Source organism: Somniosus microcephalus, chromosome 4 (assembly GCF_052327205.1).
Source record: "Somniosus microcephalus isolate GS21.2 chromosome 4, FLI_Smic_1.0, whole genome shotgun sequence".
NCBI lineage: Eukaryota > Metazoa > Chordata > Chondrichthyes > Squaliformes > Somniosidae > Somniosus > Somniosus microcephalus.
In genome coordinates this window covers 176,897,080-176,908,791 of record NC_140990.1, presented here as the reverse complement: position 1 = coordinate 176,908,791, position 11,712 = coordinate 176,897,080, and the positions used below count along the sequence as shown (strand labels likewise).

Genomic DNA, 11,712 nt, shown 5'->3' with positions numbered 1-11,712 from the left:
GGCAGGATAATGCCTTAAAATTAGGAATAGCACTTACAGGGGGAGGGGTAGTCAAATCAGTAGAGGTATTGAAAAAGGAATGCGCTCATGAGAAACGCTCAAAACAGAAGTCTGAAAAGACCACGAGCGAGCCTGGAAAGGCTGATAAGAGTGGATTACGTAATCCAATGGTTGGCCTTGCCTTGACAGAGGGAGATGGTGATGATGATTTGGACGAATGGAATCACAGGGCTCAGGTTGTTCCCCACGCTACCCCCCCCCGTACGTTAACATTTATCCCCCGGTGGCACCCGCACCAGCTGCACAAACCCCCGCGCCGACACCTCAAGTATCTGCCAGTGCAGTTTCCCCGCCGCCGTCAGTCACGGTTCAAGTAAATAATCCCCCGCCGGTCCAGATGGGAGACCAACAACCGGGTCCCCAGTATACAGACGCCGTTGCCTTTTACACCCGACTCAGGACTAAGAATAATCGGCCCCCGACGACACCCTCCCCACCCCAACCCAGTCCATCAAGGTCACGAAAACGGAGAAATCAAAGGCAGATGATTCAAAGTCAGAGACTAGAGAGTCAGAGCCAGAGTACCCTCAAGGCTTTAAGGTCCTTTTTAGAGTGCCGGGACCATAGTGACATTGACAGTGGAGATTCAGGAGACGACTTGTCATCCCTGGAATCAGAATCTGATACCGAGAGACCCGCCAGACATAAACCGACACCCCGGCAGTTGCCGGTGAGACAAATGCCTAACCCTGCCTTTAACGCAAATATTCCAGTGGCCGCCGATAACCCCCGGACCATAGGTATCTTCTACCCCTGGAAACCTAACGAGATAATGGCTATCTTAGCCGGGATGCCAGATAGGAAGAAATCCCCCACCTTGTTTGTAGAATTCCTCCGGACTGCTATACTCGTCTATAATGCTGAATCAAGAGACTTATGGGCGTTAGTACAGCAGATCTTGAATCCCGCCGAACATGCAAGGTTTTTGGTTAACCTAGGCTTTGAGGACCATGCCACATTAGAGGCTCAAAATGCACAGAGTGCTGCTCGTGAACGCGCCATACTCACTGCTTTAACCACCACCCTGCAGAAACCCATTGATATATCCAAGGTGTTGGATACTAAACCACGAAAGGGCGAGGGAGCAGAGGAATTCCTAGAGAGATTCTCTGAGGTATATCGAGTCAGTCAGGAGATGCTAATTACCGGAACGGAGCAAACTCGCCGCAATACTGTGCTATCCTGATAAATTGTCTACCAACCTCGGTGTCTGAAGCAATTAAGACTAACAATATGGACTGGTCAGAGAATAGTCCCAGCCAGATGGCCAGGGCAGTGAAATATTATTGGAAAGAGAGTAAGAGTCAGGAGAGTCAGCCCCAGGTCAAGGTCAAGACTGAGTAAGGAATAACTGTAAAACCATGGGCCCCTAAAAGACAATGTTACGTCTCTATCACCCCACAATGGTGGACTCTGGACTTAAAAGATGAACCCCCATCTCATGTAACCCTAGCTTATGATCGAAGTGGAAAAGATAAGGAATTGGAGAATTTTTACCAAGCTTATGAAGGGACTGAGTGGGATGTTGTTCTCCGAGCCATAGTTACGGGACCGGAGGGGAAAGCAGAATATGTTGAGGTTCCCTCGGAATTGTGGAAGCAACCCCTAACTGTAGCCCCACACATCACCCGGGAAGTGAACTCCCCCTACCGTGTGAAAGATCTGGGACCCATGGTAAAACAGGCAGTTGAACAAGCTAACCCAGATGACCGGCAGGAGCAGGCCCTTTCAGGCGGTCGAGCTATCCTGTTATACCAAGAGCCAAAGGTAGTCTTGACACAGTTGCACCACCACGTTGGGAATGAGGTACCGGAATACGTCAATCCGCAAGTGTGGGCAGAAGACCCCACACAGGTAGGATGCGTTAAAATAACTCCCATCCAAATCGCCCTACAGCAAAATGTTGTACTACCCTCCATACGACAGTATCCGCTGAAACAACAAGCGATACCCAGCATTGATAAACTGATCACGGGACTACTGACACAAGGAATCCTGATTAAATGTCAGTCCCCGTGCAACACGCCCATACTTGCAGTTCCAAAATCAGGAAAGCCAAACCAGTACAGATTAGTACAGGACTTACGATCTATCAATGCTATTGTACAACCGCTTCATGCACTAGTACCTAATCCAGCTCACATTCTGGCCCAGGTCCCTGCACAAGCGAAAATCTTTGCAGTAGTCGATCTCCAGCACGCCTTCTTCGCCTTGCCACTGGAACCGGCAAGCCAGTACCTCTTTGCTTTTACTTATAATGGACAACAATATATGTGGACCCGACTGCCGCAAGGTTTTGTAAACTCTCCAACATTATTCTCTAGGTGCCTACAAGGACAGTTGCAGACTTTGACCTTGAAACATGGTTCTGCTCTGGTCTAGTACGTGGACGATTTGCTAATAGCTAGCCCTGACGAACAAAGTAACCGGGAAGACACCGCCCAGTTGCTTAATCACCTATTCTCACTCGGGTACGTAGTCTCTCAATCAAAGGTACTAGTGGCCCAACAGAAAGTTAAATTCCTTGGCTTCATGCTCTCAGCAACCGAGCGGAGTCTAGAGAGAAGCAGGATTGAGCCAATCTGTCAGTTCCCCGTACCCCGTAGTGCAAAACAAGTGAGGCAATGGATGGGGATGGTAAACTACTGTAGACAATGGATACCCAACATCGCTCTAGAAACCAAACGACTAACACCATACACCAGTATGGAGGGCGAGTTTCAGCTAGACCCTGTCGCCATAAGAGTGTTTGAAAACCTAAAAGAAGCATTGTCACAAGCCCCAGCACTGGGGAGACCCCTGTATGACAGGCCCTTCCAGCTATACTGCACTATCCTCACTGATTGTTCGACTGCTGTCCTAACGCAAAAACATGGGGACAAGCATAGGCCGGTGGCTTACTACTCCTCGAAGTTAGATCCGGTAGCGCTAGGGCATCCTGTATGCACCCAGATTCTGACCGCCATCTATAATAGCCTACAATCGGCTGCCAACCTAACTTTGCAACAAGATATTACTGTATACAGTTCACACTCGGTAACTGCACTATTAGGCCAATTACAAACTCAGCACCTCACTATGGCCCGACAAAATAAGTACGAGATATACCTGTTGAATAATCCTAAACTGCAATTTAAGCATTGTACTACTATCAACCCAGCATGTTTTCTCACAGAACCACCCCTCGAACAAACAGACCCAGGACATGATTGTCTATTTTTAATCAAGGAAGATACCTCCGTCAGGGAGGATCTATCTGATGCCCCAATGCAGAGTCCTGACACAACCATGTATGTAGATGGAAGTGCGTCTGTCAGTCCCCTTGGGAAAAGACTTTCTGGATATGCAATCGTAGATCAGGACAGTAATACTTTGGAGTCTGCCGCCTTTGAACTTCCGTATTCCGCCCAACAAGCAGAACTGTTCGCATTAATACGAGCATGTATCTTAGGGAAGGACTTAAAGGTTAACGTTTATACAGACTCGAGATATGCCTTCGGAGTGGTTCATGATTTCGGACAATTATGGAAAAACAGAGGGTTCCTAACCTCTGCAGGAACACAGATATCCCATCAGAAATTAGTATCTGATTTGCTACAAGCCCTCATGCTACCAAAACAGATCTCCGTGATAAAGTGCTCCGCACACACAGCAGGGCAAACCTCAGTAGATATAGGGAATAGATGCGCTGACCAGGGAGCTAGGGAAGCGTCCCAGGAACAACGAGTGGTTGTGCCTAGAATGATGAGCCAGACTAAAAGCTCAAATAAAAGCAAGTCTCCCTCGGAAAAGCCAATGCCAACCATCCAAGACGTCATTATGTTACAGGAGGACGCTCCTGACCGTGATAAGGGACTGTGGAAACAGCTCGGTTGTACATATGATTGTGTGTCTAAATTATGGGTCACCCCTGCCGAGCAAACTTGTATGTCAGATGAGCTAGCATTATGGGTTATTGAATGTATACACTTTGCAACTCATTGTGGTGCCAGAGCAACTAGTGACACGTTATTAGCTACATGGTGGCATCCTAGATTACAAGCTCTGGCTCAAGGTATTAGCAGTCGCTGCCTCATTTGTCAGCAGCATAACCCGGGAAAAGGCATACCTTGTGAAACGGGTAAGACGCCGTTACCCACGGGTCCCTTTGAGACCCTCCAGGTGGACTACATTGAATTAGAAAGGTGTCAGTGTTATAAATATGTACTGGTTATTGTTGATGTATTTAGTAAGTGGATTGAGGCCTACCCGACTACGGATAACAAAGCCTCCACTGTTGTAAAAGTTTTAATGAGAGAAATTATTCCAAGGTACGGAATTCCAAACCGATTAAGTTCAGACAACGGCCCTCACTTCGTGGGTCTGGTAAACAAGGAGTTCTGCACTCAAATGGGCATCCAACAGCAGCTACATTGTGCCTACAGGCCACAGGCCGCCGGACTGGTCGAGCGGGCTAATCAGACCTTGAAAAATAAACTTGCCAAATTACAGGCCGAGACGGGAACTACAAGGCTCAAACTACTCCCCGTGGCCTTGTTCCAAATACGCACTACCCCGGCTGGTGCAGCAAGATTAAGCCCTGCTGAAATCATATATGGCAGACCTCTCAAAACCCCGTGGAACCAGGAAGTCCCAAAGACTGTCCACTTTCACCACATGACGGCAGAAATGACTAACTATATTTTGTCGTTAGCCAGGGCATTGAAAAGTTTGCACTTCCGGGTACGCGCTGCTTACATCGACCTCCCTCCTATAGTCAGTCCGTCCCAGGTCGAGCCCGGAGCGTATGTATTAATCAAGAATTGGACGCGAAAAGGATTGGAACCTCGTTGGGAAGGACCCTATCAAGTCTTACTCACCACCCCAACTGCTGCCAAAGTAGAGGGAAAGAGTGCTTGGGTTCACCTCCACCACTGTAAAATTGTCAGTAATGCTATGCCTGAAACTTAAAGAATGCTAACCTCTCTTGCTTCCAAGAAATCTCTCCCTAAACAGACGTGCCGCGCCGACCAGCCATGCAGACGTCGCTGTGGATCCTCTCTATCAGTGTCCTGATCACCCTTGGAATAACTCAACAGCCCAGAAGGAGAACATGCCGGCGGAACCAACCCAAGCGGGTACACCACCTATGCCACGGAGACGTGCTTCGGTGCAATGATGATAACCCAGGCGGGTTCGGGAAATGGAACGTGATCAACTGGGACACCTACATTGGGCTTATTAGACAGCCCCACCGCTCACTAATGCTAAGATACATACACAGAGGAACATTGCCATGCCATTGGACCAAGTGTAAATTTGATTACGTCTGTCGACGCCAGGTGACCAAGTCTGTTACTGCAGGACCATGCAACAGAACTACCGATACCAAAGGACAAAGCTGTTATCCGAAGTCCAACCAGGAAAGGAAAAGAAATGGACTGCCCCCTATGAGCAGCTTCGACTATTCGAGGGTAGAAGGTATCCTCACAAAGAGACATGAACGAGATCCCCAACACACTTTCCCTGAAGAAACCCCGACGGGCAACCTATTCCTCCAGACTCACGCAGCCCTATACTCACCAGAGTCAATTGTTTGTTATCCGCCCCTGATATCTGTTGAGGGGGTGTTTGCCCCAACCCCGGTTATTGTTCCCCCGGACTTTCTTTTAGATGCTCACCTTCTCCCTCCCACAACCAATATAACAATACCCTATACCTTAACCCCACCCGCCAATTGCCTGAAACTAAGCAGGAACCCTGGTGGCTATGAGAATTGTTGGAATGGGACGGGCTATGGTTGTAGGTCAGTATGGGTTAAGCAGAACTACACCTGCTTGGTGACACGCTGCCTCCACCATCAGTGTATGATAGGACCAGACACCGGTAGCTGCACATGTGAGCAATCCGCATGTGTGTCAATAACCGAAGGAGTACAAGTTTTATGTGGAGAAGGGGATGGGACAACTCTGAAGGTAGGGGGGGAAACCTTTATGCTAGTAAAAATAGCTAATACCCAGCCTACTGATACTCGTGAGATCCAAGGTTTTGACTATTTCCTTCCCCCGAGCCATCTAAGCACAAGGCAGAAACACATATCCGTGATATATACCAAACCAGGCTACTTTTTCTTGAGCCAAGGAAGAGCTACTAATTACATGGTAATAGATACCGCTCCCCGGACGGTAGCCATCGCTACCTTAACCCCTACCACAGTACCCTGCCCCTCCCAATGGACATCCCACCGAAAAATAGTAGTCAGGGCAGCCTCGAAAGAGTTTTGCTCCAAGTGGAAAGATCCTGAATCCCTAGGAGGACACGGAACCTCTATAGGATATGGATTTGCTGGCCTGTTCTCTATAGGCTATATTGGAGCCTATCTGGCCGCCAATAACCGGAACTACCTTATCTGTGGCCTCACCATCCTGGGTAATGCTACCATGAGGGCCCTCGACGCAGTTACTAAAGAATTGTCGGAACTCAGGTTATTCACTATGCAAAACAGATATGCCCTAGACTACCTGCTGGCCCGAGAAGGTGGTGTCTGTGCAATAGTAAAAGGTAAATGCCTTATGGGAGTCCGAGACCAGACAGAGAACATCACCCGATTTATCACTAAGATAAGGGAACAAATGGATAATATGAAGGAAGCAAGTAACTGGGGAGACTGGGGATTTGGAGGATGGTATGACTGGTTGATAAATATGGCTATGTACCTAGTAGTTGCAATCGCCTGTATTTTTATTGGACTAGCAATCATGAAATGTGTGCTAGGAAGAATGCAGCTAGCTTTGGAGAAAATAGGTAGCCCAAAGATGTTAATGGTAAGAACGACCAATGAATGTGAAATGAAGGAAGTAAAGTACGATGATAATAAAGAATTTGATCGACTGAATAAAATAGACGTAACCGAATAACGGTTGGTTATCATAGAATGATAAAAGGAGGGAATGAGAATACCAAGGTCAAGGAAATAGAAACAAGAAACTGTGAAGGCAGCAAGAAGTAAAATAAAAAGGCTAAACTGATCTTTGGCTGCTAATATGGCTGGCGCCCACAATGTCACACCTTGCTGATAGGACCAATGTAAGGCAGCGTGCAGAAGTTATACAGACAATAGCGATCAGAAAACGCATTACCATGATTGCAAACACATTACCTTAATGTTTAGGTGATCGTGAACACATTACCAGGATGTTTACTTAGCTGTAACCCATTCAGTTAAATGTGACTTCTTTATTTCAAACTGCCAGGCCAGGGAATCAAATTAAATGTATACGTGCACAGCTCAGGATTGGTGCAGGAATATACGAGGTGTTAATGTCTTCTCAAATGCAAGTATAATAATGTAGCACACTGTATGACAAATTGCTTGCTCTGTTGTGTTCGTCAGACTCTTGCAGGAGTCGGTGCCGACATTTCAGAGTAAGACTCCGCGGAAAATAAATCGTTTGAATTCTCCAGTTGCATTCGACTCAGTGATTACTGAACCAGACTGAGGGTAAAAGAATCCGTTCTATCAGAATCACAAAAAGTTAGCATGCAGATACAGCAAGTAATTAGGAAGGCAAATGGAGTGTTAGCCTTTATTGCAAAGGGAATGGAGTATAAAAGTAGGGAAGTCCTGTTACAACTGTACAAGGCATTGGCGAGACCACACCTGGAGCACTGAGTACAGTTTTGGTCTCCTTATTTAAGGAAGGATATACTTACATTGGAGGCAGTTCAGAGAAGGTTCACGAGGTTGATTCCGGAGATGAAGGGGTTGTCTTATGAAGAAAGGTTGAGCAGGTTGGGCCTATACTCATTGGAGTTTAGAAGAATGAGAGGGGATCTTATTGAAACATATGAGATTCTGAAGGGGCTTGACAGGGTAGATGCAGAGAGGATGTTTCCCCCTGTGGGGGAATCTAGAAGTAGGGGGCATAATTTCAGAATAAGGGGGCACCCATTTAAATCGGAAATTTGGAGAAATTTCTTCTCTCAGAGGGTCGTGAATCTTTGAAATTCTCTTCCCCAGAGAGCTGTGGAGGCTGGGTCATTGAATATATTTAAGGTGGAGATAGACAGATTTTTGAAAGGTAAGGGAGTCAAGGATTATGGGGAGCGGGCACGGAAGTGGAGTTGAGACCAAGATCAGATCAGCCATGATCTTATTGAATGGCGGAGCAGGCTCGAGGGGCCAAATGACCTACTCCTGCTCCTATGTCTTATGTTCTTATGTTTGTAACTTCCTACTCCCATCTACATTATTTACTCTTCCTCCTTAGTGTCATCTTCAGACTTAGCGATACGACTCTCTATTCCTTCATCCAAGTCATTAATATATATGGTGAAAGTAGCTGGGGGTGCCCGGCAGTGCCGAGGGTTTTTTGAGGGTATGTTGTTGTTGGAAGAGAGAGAGAGTGCGACTGGGGGGAAGAGAGAGAGTGCGACTGGGGGGAAGAGAGAGAGAGCGACTGGGGGGAAGAGAGAGAGAGCGACTGGGGGGAAGAGAGCGAGCGACTGGGGGGAAGAGAGAGAGCGACTGGGGGGAAGAGAGCGAGTGACTGGGGGGAAGAGAGCGAGCGACTGGGGGGAGAGAGAGAGAGGGGGGAGGGGGGAGAGAGAGATGGGGGGAGGGGGGAGAGAGAGAGGGGAGGGGGGCAGAGAGAGGGGGGCAGGGAGAGAGGGGGCAGAGAGAGAGGGGGGGCAGAGAGAGGGGGGAGGGGGAGAGAGAGGGGGGAGGGGGGAGAGAGGGGGAGGGGGGAGAGAGGGGGAGGGGGGAGAGAGAGGGGGAGGGGGAGAGAGATAGGGGGGAGGGGGGAGTGAGAGAGGGGAGGGGGGAGAGAGAGAGAGGAGGGGAGAGAGAGAGGGGGGAGGGGGGAGAGAGAGAGGGGAGGGGGTAGAGAGAGAGGGGAGGGGGGAGAGAGAGAGGGGGAGGGGGGAGAGAGAGGGGGGAGGGGGGAGTGAGGGGGGAGGGGGAGAGAGAGAGGGGGGGAGGGAGAGAGAGAGGGGGGAGAGAGAGGGGGGGAGGGGGGGAGTGAGAGAGGGGGGAGGGGGAGAGAGAGGGGGAGGGGGGAGGGAGAGAGAGAGGGGGAGGGGGAGAGAGAGAGGGGGGAGGGGGGAGAGAGAGAGGGGGAGGGGGGGAGAGTGAGAGGGAGGGGGAAGGGAGGGGGGAGGGAGGGGGAGAGAGAGGGGAGGGAGGGGGAGGGAGGGAGAGAGAGAGTGGGAGGGAGGGGGAGAGAGAGGGGGAGGGAGGGGGAGAGAGGGGGAGAGAGGGGGAGGGGGAGGGAGGGGGGAAGGTAGAGGGGGAAGGGAGAGGGGGAGGGAGAGGGGGGCGGAGGGAGAGGGGGAGAGGGGGAGAGAGCGGGGGAGAGAGAGGGGGGGAGAGAAGGGGGGAGGGAGAGGGGGAGGGGGGAGGGAGAGGGGGAGGGGGGAGGGAGAGGGGGAAGGGAGAGGGGGAGGGGGGGAGGGAGAGGGGAGGGAGGGGGAGAGAGAGAGGGAGGGAGGGAGGGGGGAGAGAGGGAGGGAGGGAGGGGGGAGAGAGAGGGGGAGGGAGGGAGGGGGAGAGAGAGTGGGGGGAGAGAGGAGAGAGAGGGAGGTCGCACGAAAGATGAGCTGCTGAGTTATAATGTTTTTTAGTGTTTAAAGTGGGGAAAAAAAGTTACATTTCAAGTTTTAAGAGGTATAAATTCTAGCTAAGTTAGTTCAGTTTAGGTTAGTTTAGTCTAGTTTAAGTTTAAGGTTAGTTTAACTTAGTTTAAGCACAGAAAGAAAAGAAGAAAAAGACCGCAAAAAAAAAGAGCGCCAAAAACGGGACCCGAAAAGAAAAACCAAAAAAACCAGAGGAAAGCAGAAAACAGAAAGAAAAGCCAAAGCAAAAAGACAGAAGAAGGAGAGGAATATACAGACCAGGGAAGAATCCGAACAGTGGCCGCACGGGGCCAGAACAGCAGCCGGAGCGCGGCGACTCAACGGAGGCCGCACGGGGCCAGAGCGGAGGTCGGAGCGCGGCGACTCAACGGAGGCCGCACGGGGCCAGAGCAGCAGCCGGAGTGCGGCGACTCAACGGAGGCTGCACGGGGCCAGAGCAGCAGCCGGAGCGCGGCGACTCAACGGAGGCCGCACGGGGCCAGAGCAGCAGCCGGAGCGCGGCGACTCAACGAAGGCCGCGCAGGGCCAGAGCAGCAGCCGGAGCGTGGGGACTCAACGGAGGCCGCACGGGGCCAGAGCAGCAGCCGGAGCGCGGCGACTCAACGGAGGCCGCGCAGGGCCAGAGCAGCAGCCGGAGCGCGGCGACTCAACGGAGGCCGCACGGGGCCAGAGCGGAGGTCGGAGCGCGAGTTCTGAACGGCGGCCGGAACACAGGACCGTAAACCAGGGAAAGGCCAGAGGAGCCGGGCCGAGACAGAGGCCTGGAGACCTCTGAGGGAGAGGGGAGCAGCCCGAAGGCACCGTGAGGCAGCGGCTCCCAGACGCAGACAGTGAGTACGGGTCCTGGGGAGGGAGCCTGAAGCCAGGGAAAGGCCCGAGGAGCCTGGCCAAGACAGAGGCTCAGAGACCTCTGAGGGGGAGGGGAGCAGCCGGGAGACACCGGGAAACAGCAACTCCCAGACGCAGACCAGGACAGTGAGTACGGGGCCTGGGGAGGGCCTGGAGAGCGAGCGAGTCCGGGGCCTGGGAAAGTTCGCAAGCCGGGAGAGGGAAACACCAAACCCGGGGCCCCAGAAAAGCTTATTCTAAGGTCAACAATAATTTCTACCTCTACACTACTAAAAATGAGCGAATCAGAGGAGCCACAGCAGCTCCTGAGGCACACTGAGAGCAAACTCTTCCAGATTCCCCCCAACACCAAAAAAAATGCTAAAAAATCGCTCAAGCAACACCAGCTGAGAGCAAAACCAGAAACTCTTTTTGCTGACTGGTACAGCACTGGGAAAAAGTGTAATCTCATTTTTTACTCAGATCAGTCAGCGGCTTGGATCACAGCAATAAAATCACACTATACCAGGGTTAAGCAGGAAAGAACCGCTAATGGGTCCAAACTGAAAATTAAGAAACCAGGGGACCCGGACAGTGCAACCACGACTGTCAACATGTACAATAACGGAACAATATTGGTGCAAGGCAACCTCGACAACTTTGAAACGGCCTTCAAGACACTGAAAGAAATAACTGCGAGGGGAAGGAACAGCCCCAGAGTGTGTGATGAAATATGCCTTCATTAGACCTGCTTGTATTTCCATCAGACCTGCTTGTATTTTACCTGCTTGTATTGTGTGAACCACACCCTTTTGTTCCTATTGTGTGTATTGGCTACGCCCCTGTCTTTTGCCATATAAAGCTCTCAGGAGCTGTATGAGTCATTCACTACCTGACGAACCCGATGTGGAAGACCTGCTATGCTGCTATGTTCTTAGTGATTAAAAGCCTTCAGTTGAATCCTTGTCTTTGAGTCATTGATGGCATATCAATTTTAATCACTAAAACACCAAGATGGATCGACTCCTGAAACCAGAGCGCTTGGATCTGGACCCCCATGCCTCAGACGCAGCCACACAGTTCGGACACTGGTTCCAATGCTTCAAATTTTTCATTGCAAACTCATCCACTGCCATAGCCGCAGCCGAAACCGCTACCGGAGACATGAAACTGGGAATCCTGCGAAACTGGGTGAGCCATCGGGTCTCC

General features: G+C 50.6%; 2 protein-coding genes across 2 annotated transcripts in view; one reads left to right on the top strand and one right to left on the bottom strand.

Moving 5' to 3' along the window:
* LOC147120013 (protein mono-ADP-ribosyltransferase PARP12-like) overlaps positions 1-11,712 on the bottom strand; it is a 77,685-nt gene that overhangs the window by 60,147 nt on the left and 5,826 nt on the right.
* On the top strand, positions 4,785-7,149 carry LOC147120014 (uncharacterized). Its single transcript, XM_085985505.1, has one exon. It carries the CDS (start codon positions 5,076-5,078, stop codon positions 6,954-6,956), a length of 1,881 nt encoding a protein of 626 aa, XP_085841631.1. The 5' UTR covers positions 4,785-5,075; the 3' UTR covers positions 6,957-7,149.